General features: G+C 65.3%; 1 protein-coding gene across 11 annotated transcripts in view; it reads left to right on the forward strand.

Annotated features, from left to right (window-relative positions):
* Positions 1–16,064, forward strand: part of SYNGAP1 (synaptic Ras GTPase activating protein 1) — a 38,877-nt gene extending 22,813 nt beyond the window's left edge. For 7 of the 11 annotated variants that reach the window (XM_074930602.1, XM_074930606.1, XM_074930611.1 and 4 more), the window contains 6 exons: positions 323–1,154; positions 1,874–2,047; positions 4,348–4,559; positions 8,951–9,051; positions 10,975–11,043; positions 15,833–16,064. In XM_074930602.1, the coding sequence (XP_074786703.1) occupies positions 323–1,154; positions 1,874–2,047; positions 4,348–4,559; positions 8,951–9,051; positions 10,975–11,043; positions 15,833–15,966 (1,522 nt within the window). In that variant the 3' untranslated portion in view covers positions 15,967–16,064. The remainder of the gene's footprint in view (positions 1–322; positions 1,155–1,873; positions 2,048–4,347; positions 4,560–8,950; positions 9,052–10,974; positions 11,044–15,832) is intronic. The other 4 variants (XR_012635424.1, XM_074930603.1, XM_074930604.1 and 1 more) reach the window with 4 other exon arrangements.

Here is a 16,064-nt window from a genome sequence, read left to right on the forward strand (position 1 = left end):
CTGGGATGGAGATAGAGATGGGGATGAGGATGGGATGGAGATAGGACTGGGATGGGACTGGGATGGGACTGGGATGGGGATGGGGATAGGAGGGAGAGGAAATGGGGTTGGGGATGGGGATGAGGATGGAGATAGAAGTGGGAAGGGACTGGGATGGGGCTGGAATGGGATGGGGATGGAGATAGCACTGGGGTGGGATGGGGATGGAGCTGGGACTGGGACGGGCACAGAGGATGGGATGTGGCTGAGGCCGGCGTGGGGACCTCTCCGCAGCCCCACCTCGCCGGAGATCCCCCCCTTAACCCCCGTCCATCCCCCCCAGCTCCATGGAGGTGCCCCGCCTGCCCTCCCCGCCGCAGGAGAAGGGGCCACAGGAGGTGCTGGTCCTCAGCCGCCCCCCCCTGGCCCGCTCCTCCCCCGCCTACTGCACCAGCAGCTCCGACCTGACGGAGCCCGAGGGCGGCCGGGGGGCTCTGGGGGTGGGCAAGAGCGTCTCCATGCTGGACCTCCAAGATGGCCGCGTTGACAGCGTCCCTAGTTTGCCCGCCGAGCTGCTCGCCGCCGGTGGTCCAGCCCCGGGGGGGGCCGGAGGGGGGCTGCGTCCCGGCCGCCTCTCGCAGGGCAGCGCCTCCAGCCTGGCCCCCCCTCGCCTGGGGGTACCCGAGCCGGGGGGGCCGCAACTGCGGGTCCCCCTCTCCTTCCAGAACCCTCTTTTTCATTTGGCGGCCGACGGACCCTTGCGAGGGCCCGAGCCGGGGGGTGAGGGGCCCTTCGCCCCCCCCCTGCACGGGTACAGCAAGAGCGAGGAGCTGGCGGCGCCCCCCCCTAAACACATCACCCACAGCCACAGCTACAGCGACGAGTTCGCCCGGCCGGGGGGGGACTTCGGCCGACGGCAGCTCTCCCTGCAGGACAGCCTGGCCCCCCCCCAGATCACCATCGGGGCCCCCCCGCCCCCCACCCCTCGGGGGGCTCGGGCGGGGAAAGGTGGGGGGCCGGGGCCGGCGGCTCTGGGGGTGCCCCCTAAACCACGGCCGGCCAGCGGGAACTTGCTGGCGTCCCCCGAACCGGCTTACGGACCCCCCCGGTCCCGACAACCCTCCCTGGCCAAGGAGGCGTCGGTGGCTGGGATGAAGCCACCGGTCACCAAGCAGGTGGGGGGACACGTGGGGACATGGGGATGGGGGATGTGGGGGCGATGGGGGACATGGGGACAAGATAGGGATGGAGGATGTGGGGGACGTGGTGGGGACGTGGGGCTACGGAGGACGTGGGGGGACGTGGGGACATGAAGGATATGGGGGACCTTGGGGGCGTAAGGGACCATGGGGACATGAGGGACGTTGGGGACATGGGGGACACGGGGCGTGGTGGGGATAGAGGGACGTGGATGGATGTGGTGGGGATGTGGGGGCTATGGAGGACATGGGGGGGACAGGGGGACACACTGGGGACATGGTGGGGCTGTGGGGGACGTGGGGACAGGGTGGGGGTAGGGGATGTGGGGACACGATGGGGACATGGAGGACATGAGCGGGGGACGTGGTGACATGGGGGACATGAAGGATATGAGGGACCTTGGGGGCGTAAGGGACCACGGGGGACATTGGGGACATGAAGGACACAGGTGACACGGGGCACGGAGGGGACAGAGGGACACGGATGGACACAGGGGACATTGTGGGGACACGGCGGGGGCGGGGGGGCCGTGCAGGACACGGGGCCGTGGCAGAGCTGGGTGGATCTGCGGTGCCATGACGGTGACAGGGACACACCGCGGGGACGTGAGGGACCGAACCCACCGTGTGTGTGTGTGTGTGTGTGTGTGTGTGTCCCCGTGTCCCCTCCCCGTCCCCCCCCGTCCCCCCCCAAGGCCTCGCAGACGCCGTCGACGCTGAACCCGGTGATGCCGGCGGCCGAGCGCACGGTGGCCTGGGTGTCCAACATGCCGCACCTCTCGGCCGACATCGAGAGCTCCCACATCGAGCGCGAGGAGTACAAGCTCAAGGAGTACTCCAAGTCCATGGACGAGAGCCGGCTGGACCGGGTAGGGACCACCGATGGGGCCGGTGTCCCCACGGGTCCCCCACCCTGCCCCCCAAAGGGCTGGAGAGGTGGCAGGGAGATGGGGGCACGGGGGTGGGGGGTGGCAGGGGTGGCCAGAAACCAGGTGTCCCAAGGCTCAGGAGGTGACTCTGGGGGACTCCCAGGTCTTGGAGACCCAAGTGTCCATGTCCCAGGAGAGATGACCTTGATGGACCCCAAGTGTCCAGGTCCCAGGAGATGTCCCTGATGGACCCCAGGAGATGTCCCTGATGGACCCCAGGTCCCAGGTGTCCAGGCCCCAGGAGATGACCTTGATGGACCCCAAGTGTCCAGGCCCCAGGAGATGACCCTAGTGGACCCCAGATCCCAAGTGTCGAGGTCCCAAGGGATGACCCCGATAGACTCAAGTGTCCAGGGCCCAGGAGATGTCCCTGATGGACCCCAGGAGATGTCCCTGATGGACCCCAGGTCCCAGGAGATGTCCCTGATGGACCCCAGGTCCCAGGAGATGTTCCTGATGGGCCCCAGGAGATGTCCCTGATGGACTCCAGGTCCCAGGAGATGTTCCTGATGGACCCCAGGAGATGTCCCTGATGGACCCCAGGTCCCAGGAGATGACCCTGATGGACCCCAGGTCCCAGGAGATGTTCCTGATGGGCCCCAGGAGATGTCCCTGATGGACCCCAGGTCCCAGGAGATGTTCCTGATGGGCCCCAGGAGATGTCCCTGATGGACCCCAGGTCCCAGGAGATGTTCCTGATGGACCCCAGGAGATGTCCCTGATGGACCCCAGGTCCCAGGAGATGACCCTGATGGACCCCAGGTCCCAGGAGATGTTCCTGATGGGCCCCAGGAGATGTCCCTGATGGACTCCAGGTCCCAGGTGTCCAGGCCCCAGGAGATGACCTTGATGGACCCCAAGTGTCCAGGCCCCAGGAGATGACCCTAGTGGACCCCAGATCCCAAGTGTCGAGGTCCCAAGGGATGACCCCGATAGACTCAAGTGTCCAGGTCCCAGGAGATGTCCCTGATGGACCCCAGGAGATGTCCCTGATGGACCCCAGGTCCCAGGAGATGTCCCTGATGGACCCCAGGAGATGACCCTGATGGACCCACGTGTCCAGGTCCCAAGATATGACCCTGGTGGGTCCCAGGTGCTCAAGTCCCAGGAGATGACCTTGATGAACCCCAGGAGATGACCCTGATGGACCCCAAGTGTCCAGGCCCCAGGAGATGACCCTAGTGGACCCCAGATCCCAAGTGTCGAGGTCCCAAGGGATGACCCCGATAGACTCAAGTGTTCAGGGCCCAGGAGATGTCCCTGATGGACCCCAGGTCCCAGGAGATGTCCCTGATGGACCCCAGGAGATGTCCCTGATGGACCCCAGGTCCCAGGAGATGTCCCTGATGGACCCCAGGAGATGTCCCTGATGGACCCAAGTGTCCAGGTCCCAGGAGATGACCCTGATGGACCAGGGTGGAAACCAAAATGTCCGGACATCATTCTGGGGGGCACCCAGGTGTCTGGCTGTCAGCATGGTGGGGACCCGCATGTCCAGGAGTCACCATGGGTGGTCCCAGGTGTTCAGGCATCACCAGGGGTGGTCTCAGATGTCCATGTGTCACCATGGGTGGTCCCATGTGTTCGGTCACGCCCATGGTGGGGACCTCGGTGTCCAGGTGTCACCATGGGTGGTCCCACTTGTTCAGTCACGCCCATGGTGGGGTCCCAGGTGTTTGGGTGTCACCATGATGGGGACTCAGGTGTCACCATGGGTGGCCTCATGTGTCACCATGGGTGGTCCCACATGTTCAGTCATGCCCATGGTGGGGTCCCAGGTGTTTGGGTGTCACCATGATGGGGGCTCAGGTGTCACCATGGGTGGTCTCACGTGTTCGGTCACGCCCATGGTGGGGTCCCAGGTGTTTGGGCATCACCATGATGGGGACCCATGTGTCACCATGGGTGGTCCCATGTGTTCAGTCACGCCCATGGTGGGGACCCCGGTGTCCAGGTGTCACCATGGGTGGTCCCACATGTTCAGTCACACCCATGGTGGGGTCTCAGGTGTTTGGGTGTCACCATGATGGGGGCTCAGGTGTCACCATGGGTGGTCCCACGTGTTCGGTGTCATACCCATGGTTGGGACCCCGGTGTCCAGGTGTCACCATGGGTGGTCCCACGTGTTCGGTCACTCCCACGGTGTGGTCCCAGCAGTTCGGGCGTCCCGGTTGGGGAGGTCCCTGGCGTGGCGGGGCCGGGGGGCTGCCCTCGGCGCCCTGCAGTGTGGGCTGTGGCAGGTGAAGGAGTACGAGGAGGAGATCCACTCGCTGAAGGAGCGGCTGCACATGTCCAACCGCAAGCTGGAGGAGTACGAGCGGCGCCTGGTGTCGCAGGAGGAGCAGACGAGCCGCATCCTGCTGCAGTACCAGCACCGCCTGGAGCAGAGCGAGAAGCGCCTGCGGCAGCAGCAGGCGGAGAAGGACTCCCAGATCAAGAGCATCATCGGCAGGTGAGGGAGGGACCCGGCCCCGGGGACAACGAGGGGACACCGGGGACGCTGGGGGGATGGGGTGTGTGTGGGGAGGGAGAGGGATGTGGGAGAGTGGAGGGGGGTGGGGGCCTGGTGGGGATGTGGGGGAGATGGGGACGTGGAAGGATGTGAGGGACATAAAGGGACGTGGGTGACGTGGGGACACAGAAGAACGGGAAGGGTGCGGAGGGAGATGGGGACGCAGAGGGACATGGGGACACAGAGGGACATGGGGACATAGACACAGGGACACAGAGGGACATGGGGACGCAGAGGGACATGGGGACACAGAGGGACATGGGGACATAGACACAGGGACACAGAGGGACATGGGGACACAGAGGGACATGGGGACATAGACACAGGGACACAGAGGGATGTGGGGACGCAGAAGGACATGGGGACACAGAGGGACATGGGGACAAAGAGGGACATGGGGACATAGACACAGGGACACAGAGGGACATGGGGACGCAGAGGGACATGGGGACATAGACACAGGGACACAGAGGGACATGGGGATGCAGAGGGACATGGGGACACAGAGGGACATGGGGACAAAGAGGGACATGGGGACATAGACACAGGGACACAGAGGGACATGGGGATGCAGAGGGACATGGGGACACAGAGGGACATGGGGACATAGACACAGGGACACAGAGGGACATGGGGATGCAGAGGGACATGGGGACACAGAGGGACATGGGGACAAAGAGGGACATGGGGACATAGACACAGGGACACAGAGGGACATGGGGACACAGAGGGACATGGGGACATAGACACAGGGACACAGAGGGACATGGGGATGCAGAGGGACATGGGGACACAGAGGGACATGGGGACATAGACACAGGGACACAGAGGGACATGGGGACGCAGAAGGACATGGGGACACAGAGGGACATGGAGGATATGGGGACACAAAGGGATATGGAGACAGAGGGACATGGGGACACAGAAGGACATGGGGATGCAGGACATGGGGACATAGAGGGACATGGAGGACATGGGGACACAGGGACATGGTGACATATGGGGACATAGAGAGACATGGGGACTCAGAGGGACTTGGGGACACAGAGGGACATGGAGGATATGGGGACACAAAGGGATATGGAGACAGAGGGACATGGGGACATGGGGACATAGACATGGGAACGCAGAGGGACATGGGGACATCAAAGGGCTTGGAGGCAATAGATGGACATGGAGGTTCGGGGGACGCAGGGGGACATGGGGACACAGAAGGACATGGGGACACCAGGGGACATGGGGACATGGACATGGAGGATATTGGGACACAGAGGGACATGGGGACATGGAGGGACATGCGGACATCGAAGGGCTTGGAGGCAATAGATGGACATGGGAGATCTGGGGACACAGGGACATGGTGACATATGGGGACATGGTGACACGGGGACAGAGACACAGGGACATAGAGGGACATGGGGACGTTGAAGGACTTGGAGGATATGGGGACACAGAGGGACATGGGGACACCAGGGGACATGGAGGGACATGGGGACGTCAGAGGACTTGGAGGCAATAGACGGACATGGGGGATCTGGGGACATGGGGACACGGGGACATGGGGACACAGAGGGACATGGGGGACACCTGGACATAGCAGGGTGTCCCCTTGTGTCCCTGAGTGTCCCCAGGGTGGTGGCAATGTGACCCCCAGTGTGGCCTGTCCATGCTGTGTCCCCGGGGTGTCCCTGGGGGGTGGCAGTGTGACCCTGGGGTGTCCCTGCTGTGTCACTGGGGTGTCCCCACATGTCCTTGGGGTGAGTGGCAGTGGGTGTCCCCAGGGATGGCAGCGTGTCCCTCGGGTGGGTGTCCCCATCCCCACGGTGTCCCTGGGGTCATAGTGTGTCCCCAGGGAGGTGTCCCTGTGACCTGGGGGTGTCCCCAGGGGTGGCAGCGCAGGTTGTCCCCTGACCCTGGGTGTCCCGAGGTGTCCCTGGAGTGTCCCCGTGGTCCTGGGTGGGTCTCCCCAGGGGATGTCCCACGGGGTGTCTCCTTGTTCCTAGGGTGTCCCCAGGGGATGTCCCATGGGGTGTCCCCATGACCTGGGGTTGTCCTTGGGGTTGTCCCCGTGTCCCAGGCCTGTTCCTGGGAGACCCCGGGGGTGGCAGTGTGTCCCCAGGGGGTGTCCCCAGGGGTGTCCCCGTGACCCTGATGAAGCCTGGCCCTGGGGAGGGTGTCCCCTGGGGGTGTCCCTCGGGGGTGGCAAGATGTCCCTCCTCAGGGGTGTCCCCATGACCCAGGGTGTCCCCTCGGGTGTCCTCAGGTGTGTCCCCATGACCAAAGGTGTCCCCTGGAATGTCCCCAGGGGTGTCCCCATACCCCGAGGTGTCCCTGGGCTGTTCCCAGGGGTGTCCTCCCTGGGGGAAGGAGGGAGGAGGGTGTCCCCAGGGCGGAGGCGCGTCCCCGGTGGTGGCAGCAGGACTCTGGGGGGTGTCCCCGTGTCCTCAGGGTGTCCCCAGGGGTGTCTCCATTACCCAGGGTGTCCCTGGGGTGTCCCCATGACCCAGGGTGTCCATATGGGATGTCCCCAGGGGTGTCCCCATGACCCGGGGTGTCTATGGGGTGTCCTCAGGGGTGTCCCCATGACCCGGGATGTCCCCAGGGGTGTCCTTGGGGTGTCCCCATGACCTGGGGTGTCCCCAGGGGTGTCCTTGGGGTGTCCCCATGACCTGGGGTGTCCCCTGGGGTGTCCTTGGGGTGTCCCCATGACCCAGGGTGTCCATGGGGTGTCCCCAGGACCTGGGGTGTCCCTGGGGTTTCCCCATGCCCCGGGGTGTCCCTGGGCTGTCCCCATACCCCTGATGAAGCCTGATCCCGGGGGAAAGGGGGGGGGCGGGAGGGTGTCCCCAGGGCGGAGGCGCGTCCCCGGGGGTGGCAGCGGGACCCCGGGGGGTGTCCCCGTGTCCTCAGGGTGTCCCCAGGGGTGTCTCCATTACCCAGGGTTGTCCTTGGGGTGTCCCCATGACCTGGGGTGTCCCCTGGGGTGTCCTTGGGGTGCCCCCATGACCCGGGATGTCCCCAGGGGTGTCCTTGGGGTGTCCCCATGACCTGGGGTGTCCCCTGGGGTGTCCTTGGGGTGTCCCCATGACCCGGGATGTCCCCAGGGGTGTCCTTGGGGTGTCCCCATGACCTGGGGTGTCCCCTGGGGTGTCCTTGGGGTGTCCCCATGACCCAGGGTGTCCATGGGGTGTCCCCAGGACCTGGGGTGTCCCTGGGGTTTCCCCATGCCCCGGGGTGTCCCTGGGCTGTCCCCATACCCCTGATGAAGCCTGATCCCGGGGGAAAGGGGGGGGGCGGGAGGGTGTCCCCAGGGCGGAGGCGCGTCCCCGGGGGTGGCAGCGGGACCCCGGGGGGTGTCCCCGTGTCCTCAGGGTGTCCCCAGGGGTGTCTCCATTACCCAGGGTTGTCCTTGGGGTGTCCCCATGACCTGGGGTGTCCCCTGGGGTGTCCTTGGGGTGCCCCCATGACCCGGGATGTCCCCAGGGGTGTCCTTGGGGTGTCCCCATGACCTGGGGTGTCCCCTGGGGTGTCCTTGGGGTGTCCCCATGACCCGGGATGTCCCCAGGGGTGTCCTTGGGGTGTCCCCATGACCTGGGGTGTCCCCTGGGGTGTCCTTGGGGTGTCCCCATGACCCAGGGTGTCCATGGGGTGTCCCCAGGACCTGGGGTGTCCCTGGGGTTTCCCCATGCCCCGGGGTGTCCCTGGGCTGTCCCCATACCCCTGATGAAGCCTGATCCCGGGGGAAAGGGGGGGGGCGGGAGGGTGTCCCCAGGGCGGAGGCGCGTCCCCGGGGGTGGCAGCGGGACCCCGGGGGGTGTCCCCGTGTCCTCAGGGTGTCCCCAGGGGTGTCTCCATTACCCAGGGTTGTCCTTGGGGTGTCCCCATGACCTGGGGTGTCCCCTGGGGTGTCCTTGGGGTGCCCCCATGACCCGGGATGTCCCCAGGGGTGTCCTTGGGGTGTCCCCATGACCTGGGGTGTCCCCTGGGGTGTCCTTGGGGTGTCCCCATGACCCGGGATGTCCCCAGGGGTGTCCTTGGGGTGTCCCCATGACCTGGGGTGTCCCCTGGGGTGTCCTTGGGGTGTCCCCATGACCCAGGGTGTCCATGGGGTGTCCCCAGGACCTGGGGTGTCCCTGGGGTGTCCCCATGCCCCGGGGTGTCCCTGGGCTGTCCCCATACCCCTGATGAAGCCTGATCCCGGGGGAAAGGGGGGGGGGGGGAGGGTGTCCCCAGGGCGGAGGCGCGTCCCCGGGGGTGGCAGCGGGACCCCGGGGGGTGTCCCCGTGTCCCCGGGGTGCCCCCCCGGGGGTGGCAGCGTGACCCCGGTGAAGCCTGGCCCCGCAGGCTGATGCTGGTGGAGCAGGAGCTGCGCAGGGATCACTTGGGCGCCCACGACCCCCCCGAGGGCCGGCGGCGGCTGCTCGACGCTCAGGTGGAAATTACAATGTCATTGCTCTGCTCCGTGTGACATCGGCCATCCCACGCCGCGCTGGGGGCGGGGCCCGGGGTGGGGGGCACCCATGGGTGGGGGTATGGCTAGACCCTAAGGGGGGGGTTACAGGCACCCGCGGAGGGGGGTATGGGCGCCCCTAGAAGGGTGTTTGGACATCGCTGAAGTTGGAGGGGGGGGGGGGGGGGATTGGGGGACTTCGGGCACCCCAGGAGGGGTATGGGCACCCTTGGGGGTGGGGGCACCCATGGGTGGGGGTGTGGGCGCCGCTGAGGGGTGGGTGTTGGGGGGTCTGTGGGTAGGTGTGGGGTGTGTCTGGGCATCCGTGGGGGGGGGGTATGGGCACCCATGGGGGGGGTTATTGGCATCCCTGGGGGGGGCACCCATAGCGGGGGTGGGGGGGTGGGGGGGGGGGTCTGGGCACCCTCTGGGGGCATCCTGAGGGTCTATGGGCAGCCCAGGTGGGGTGTGGGCACCCATGGGTGGGGGGGGGTTATGGGCACCCTTGGGGAGGGCAGCCCTGGGGGGGGAAGGGGGTACTGGGGGGGTTACGGGCACCCCTGGGGGGGTATTGGCAGCCCTGGGGGGGGAGTAGGGGGGGCTGTGGGGATCCCTGGGGGCAGATTGTCACTCCTGGGGGGGGGTGGTGGCATCTTGGCGTGGGGGGGGAGAGGGGTTGGTGACCTACGGGGGAGGGGGGGGGCATGGTCACCTCTGGGGCATGTAGGGGGACAGGGACATCCCTAGAGGGGACGGGGATGCCTGGGGGGGGGGGGGGCATGATGGCCCCTGGGGGGATATGGTTGCCCTTGGGGGGGGGGGGGGCACAGGGGGATAGAGCCACTTCTGGGGGGGACATGGGGACCCTGGGGGGGGGAACATGGGGACCTGTAGGGGGATATGGGGGAGGACAGGGCCACCACCCCTGGGGGGCATATGGGGGGGCCTCTGGGGTGGATACAGGCACCCCTGGGGGGAACATAGGGACCCCAGGGGGGACACAGCCACCCCTGGGGGGGACAGGGCCACCCCCAGTGGGGACAGGGCCCCCCCACTTCCTGGGGGGACCTGATGACCCACAGGGGGTTGTGGGGGGGGTATAGGGCCACCCCCAAGGGGGACAGAGTCACTCCTGGGGGGACAAGGTCACCCCTGGGAGGGGACAGGGCCATCCCCAGTGGGGACAGGGCCACCTCCGGGGGGGACATGGGGACCCCTCTGGGGGACAGGGCCACTCCTGGGGGTACACAGTCACCCCCGGGGGGGGGACAGAGCCACTCCTGGGGGGACATGGTCACCCCTGGGGGGGGTTAGGGCCACCCCAGGGGGGACAAAGTGACCCCGCTGGGGAACACAGGGCCACCCCTGAGGGGACAAAGTGACCCCTGGGGGGGAACATGGCCACCCCTGGGGGGACAAGGCCACCCCTGGGGGGCCCAGAGCCACCTCAGTGGGGGACAGGGCCACCCCAGGGGGGACACAGTGACCCCCTGGGGGGCATAAGGCCTTCCCCAGTGTGGACAGGGCCACCCTGGGGGGACACAAGTCACCCCCAGAGGAGACAGGGCCACCTTCAGCGAGGACACCAGAGGGACATGGTGGTGAGGGGGGTGTGACAAAGCCACAGCCCCCCCGCCTCCTCGCCCTCAACCTAGGGACAGGGCCACCAGCGTGTCCCCAAGGCCACCTTTTCCCCCCCCCCAAGTGACGGAGCCGGTGACGGACCCCCTCCTTGGGTTGGGGTCACCCCCAGCCACCTCAGGGCCACCTCACCCTCCCCCAAGGCCACCAATGGGACACGGTGTGTCCCCAAGTCCCCCCCACCCCCCAGCACCCTTCCCTCCCCATGGGGACGAGCGTGTCCCCCCGCGGTGGCCCTGACCCCCGTGTCTCTCTTCATCCTAGCTGTCCGTCAGGTAGCGCGGGCCAGCCCTGCCTTTGTCACGGGACCCTCGGCCTCCGGTGACACGCCAGGTGGGTCCTCCCGTCCCCGTCCCCGTCCCCGTCCCCCCCCCTCCTTCCCCTTAGGTAGCGCTCAGGGGACATCGGGGAACCTTTGGGGACACGATGCTGGAGTGTCCCCCATGTTCCTCCTATGCCCTCGTGTCCCTCAGGGACACTGGGAACCCTTGGGGACGTGGATCCGGAATGTCCCCAAGACACTCTTGTGTCCCCATGTCCCTCAGGGACACTGGGAACTCTTTGGGATGTGGATCCAGGTGTCCTGATGTCCCTTCTGTGTCCCCCAGGGACACTGGGAACCCTTGGGGACACGGATCCAGAATGTCCCCAAGACCCTTTTGTGTCTCCATGTCCCTCAGGGACACTGGGAACCCTTGGGGACATGGATCCAGAACGTCCCCAAGACCCTTTTGTGTCCCCATGTCCCTCAGGGACATTGGGAGCCCTTAGGGACATGGATCCAGGTGTCTCCGAGGACCCTCTTGTGTCCCCATGTCCCCCAGGGACATTGGGAACCCCTGGAGACATGGATCCGGAATGTCCCCAAGACACTCTTGTGTCCCCATGTCCCTCAGGGACACTGGGAACTCTTTGGGATGTGGATCCAAGTGTCCTGATGTCCCTTCTGTGTCCCCCAGGGACACTGGGAACCCTTGGGGACATGGATCCAGGTGTCCCCATGTCCCTTCTCTGTCCCCCAGGGACACTGGGAAGCCTTGGGGACGTGGATCCAGCATGTCCCCAAGACCCTCTTCTGTCCCCATGTCCCTCAGGGACATTGGGAACCCCTGGGGACATGGATCCATAACGTTCCCATGATGCTTTTGTGTCTCCATGTCCCCCAGGGACACTGGAAACCCTGGGGACATGGATCCAGGTGTCCCCATGTCCCTTCTCTCTCCCCCAGGGACACTGGGAAGCCTTGGGGACATGGATCCAGCATGTCCCCAAGACCCTCTTGTGTCCCCATGTCCCTCAGGGACATTGGGAGCCCTTAGGGACATGGCTCCAGGTGTCTCCAAGGACCCTCTTGTGTCCCCATGTCCCCCAGGGACATTGGGAACCCCTGGGGACATGGATCCAGAATGTCCTCAAGACCCTCTTGTGTCCCCATGTCCCTCAGGGACACTGGGAAGCCTTGGGGACGTGGATCCAGCCTGTCCCCAAGACCCTCTTGTGTCCTCATGTCCCTGAGGGACACTGGAAGCCCTTGGGGACATGGCTCCAGGTGTCCCTATGTCCCTTTTGTGTCTCCCAGGGACACTGGGAACCCTTGGGGACGTGGATCCAGAATGTCCCCATGAAGCTTTTGTGTCTTCATGTCCCCCAGGGACACTGGAAACCCTGGGGACGTGGATCCAGGTGTCCCCATGTCCCTTCTCTGTCCCCCATGGGCACTGGGAAGCCTTGGGGACGTGGATCCAGCATGTCCCCAAGACCCTCTTGTGTCCCCTTGTCCCCAAGGGACACTGGGAACTCTTTGGGATGTGGATCCAGGTGTCCTGATGTCCCTTCTGTGTCCCCCAGGGACACTGGGAGCCCTTGGGGACATGGCTCCAGGTGTCTCCGAGGACCCTCTTGTGTCCCCATGTCCCCCAGGGACATTGGGAACCCCTGGGGACATGGATTCAGAATGTCCCCAAGATGCTCTTGTGTCCCCATGTCCCTCAGGGACACTGGGAACCCTTGGGGACATGGATCCAGGTGTCCCCATGTCCATTCTCTGTCCCCCAGGGACATTGGGAACCCCTGGGGACACGGATCCAGAATGTCCCCAAGACCCTCTTGTGTCCCCTTGTCCTCCAGGGACACTAGGAACCCCTGGGGACATGGATCTAGATGTCCCCATGTCCCTTCTGTGTCTCCCAGGGACACTGGGAATGCTTGGGGACATGGATCCAGGTGTCCCCAAGACCCTTTTGTGTCCCCATGTCCCCCAGGGACACTGAGGACCATTAGGGGGACACAATGCTGGGGTGTCCCCATGTCCTCTAGACACTGGGAACTCTTGGGGACACAGATCTAGGGTGACCCATGTCCTTCTTGTGTCCCCTTGTCCCCTGAGGGACCCCTGGGAAGCCCTTAAGGCCATGGCTCTGTGGTGTCCCCTTGTCCTCCAGGGACACTGGGAAGCCCTGGGGACATGGATCCAGGATGTCCCCAAGACCCTCTTGTGTCCCCACGTCTTTGGGACATGGGTGTAGGGTCACCCATGTCCTTATGTCCCCTGAGGGACACTGGGAAACCCTCAAGGACACGGATCCGTGGTGTCCCCACATCCCTGTGGGACACGGAACCTTTGAGGTTCCAGGGTGTCCCCAAGTCCCTCCTGTGTCCCCATGTCTCCTGGACACCTGGATCTCCTGGGGACATGGATCCAGGTGTCCCCATGGTCCCTTTTCTGTCTCCATGTTTCCTTGGGGACACTGGGAACCCTCGAGGACATGGATTTGTGGTGTCCCCATGTCCCCAGGACACTGGGGAACCCCTGGGGACATGGACATTGGCATGTCCCCATGTCCCTCTTTGTGTCCCTGTATCCCCTAGGGACATTGGGGACCCTTAGGGACATGGATCCATGTGTCCCCATGTCCCCCTTGTGTCCTCATGTCCGTCCAAGGACACTGGGAACCCTTGGGGACATGGATCCAGGGCGTCCCCATGTCCCACTTGCGTCTCCATGGTCCATCATGGACACTGGTGACCCATAGGAACATGGAGCCATGTGTCCCCATGTCCCCTTTGTGTCCCCATGTCCCCCTTGTGTCCCCATGTCCCCCAAGGACACTGGGGACCCTTAGGGACACTGAGACCCCTGGGGACACAGATCTGGGGTATCCTCATGTCCCCAGGACAGTGGGAACTTTTGGGGACATGGCTCCAGGGTGTCCCCATGTCCCTCTTGTGTCCCTCTCCCCCCCCTGGGGACACATTCCCCAGGTGTCCCCATGTCCCTCCTGTGTCCTGGTAGGACTTTGTCTCCTCCCCCATCCTGATTCATCCCAGGTGACATCGATCTGGGATGTCCCCATGTCCCTCTCCTTGTCCCATGTCCCCCCCTGGCACCCCCGTGACATGGATCCGGGTGTCCCTGACCCTCCTGTGCCATGACCAGGACGTGCCACGGGGACATCCTTGTCCCCTCCCGGTGTCCCTTGCCCCCTCTTCATCCCAGGGGACACGGATCCAGACTGTCCCCATGTCTGTCTTGTGTCCCCATGTCCCTTCTATGTCCCCATATCCTCTTGGGGACATGGATCCAGGGTGTCCCCATGTCCCTTGGGACACCAGGGAGTCTTGGGAACATGGATCTGGGGTGTCCCCATGTCCTTCCTGTGTCCCCATGTCCCCCAGGGACACTGGGAACCGTTGGGGACATGGATCTGGGGTGTCCCTATGTCCCTTGGGACATCAAGGAGTCTTGGGGACATGGATTTGCGGTGTCACCATGTCCTTCCTGTGTCCCCATGTCCCTCAGGGACATCAAGGGACATCTGGGAACCGTTGGGGACATGGATCTGGGGTGTCCCCATGTCCTTCCTGTGTCCCCATGTCCCTCAGGGACACTGGGAACCGTTGGGGACATGGATCTGGGGTGTCCCTATGTCCTTCCTGTGTCCCCATGTCCCCCAGGGACACTGGGAACCGTTTGGGACATGGATCTGGGGTGTCCCTATGTCCCTTGGGACATCAAGGAGTCTTGGGGACATGGATCTGGGGTGTCCCCATGTCCCCCAGGGACACTGGGAACCCTTGGGGACGTGGATCTGGGGTGTCCCCATGTCCCTCCTGTGTCCCCATATCCTCTTGGGGACACAGATCCAGGGTGTCCCTATGTCCCTTGGGACATCAAGGAGTCTTGGGGACATGGATCTGGGGTGTCCCCATGTCCCTCAGGGACACTGAGAACCGATGGGGACATGGATCTGGGATGTCCCCATGTCCTTTCTGTGTCCCCCAGGGACACTGGGAGCCCTTGGGGACACGGATCTGGGGCGTCCCCATGTCCTTCTTGTGTCTCCATGTCCCCCAGGGACACTGGAAGCCCTTGGGGACATGGATCTGGGGTGTCCCCATGTCCCTCAGGGACACTGGGAGCCCTTGGGGACATGGATCTGGGGTGTCCCCATGTCCCTCAGGGACACTGGGAGCCCTTGGGGACATCGACCCAGGTGTCCCTGTGTCCCCGTTTCCATCCTGTGTCCCCATGTCCCCCTTAGGGACATGAGGTCTGGGGTGTCCCCCCGGGGCCACCAAGGAGCCCTTGGGGACACGGCTCTGGCTTGTCCCTGTCCTGCTCACGTCCCCCACGGGGGTGACAACAGTGGGGACAAGAGTGTCACCGTCCCCTCTGGGGGTGGCTTTGAGGGGGGGGAGGGGAGGGCGGGGGGGCCACCCACCGTCCCCCAGCGCTGGCGCCCGCCGTCACCCGCCTCGTCTCCATCCTCGTGTCTCGTGTCTGTCCCCATCTCACCTCACCCGGGCGGGGGGGGACGGGGCGGGGGGACGGGGAGGTGACACGCGCGTCCCTGTGCCATGTCCTGTCCGGGGTGGGGTGGGATGGGGACATTTCTTTTTTTTGGGGGGGGGGGTGGGGTGGGGGGTGGGGGGGGGTCCTGCCAGCGCCGGAGGGTCCCAGCGAGCTGCTGTAGGTGAGTCCTGCGCCGCGACGGGGAAAGGCGGGGGGGGGGGTTTGTGGTGTGTGGGATGGGGGGGGGGGGGGTTGGTGGGTGGCTTGGGGACATTTCGAGGGGACAAAGGGGGGGCGGGGGGGTGAATGAGCCCCCTCGGTGCCTTGCAGGAGAGGCAGCTTTCCGCCGTGGGTGCAGCAGACCCGGGTGTGAGCTGGGCCGGGGGGGTCCCCGCGCGGCCCCCGCCTCCGCCCCCGCCACCCCCGATCACGGCCAACGGCGAGCTGCGCGGCCCCGCTGCTGAGCACTAGCCCCCGCCCCGGGGGCCACCGGGACCCCCCCCAACCCCCCGCCCCGGGGCTGGCGGCGGCCCCCGGCGACCCCCGGGGAAGAGGAGGCGGA

Source organism: Athene noctua, chromosome 34 (assembly GCF_965140245.1).
Source record: "Athene noctua chromosome 34, bAthNoc1.hap1.1, whole genome shotgun sequence".
NCBI lineage: Eukaryota > Metazoa > Chordata > Aves > Strigiformes > Strigidae > Athene > Athene noctua.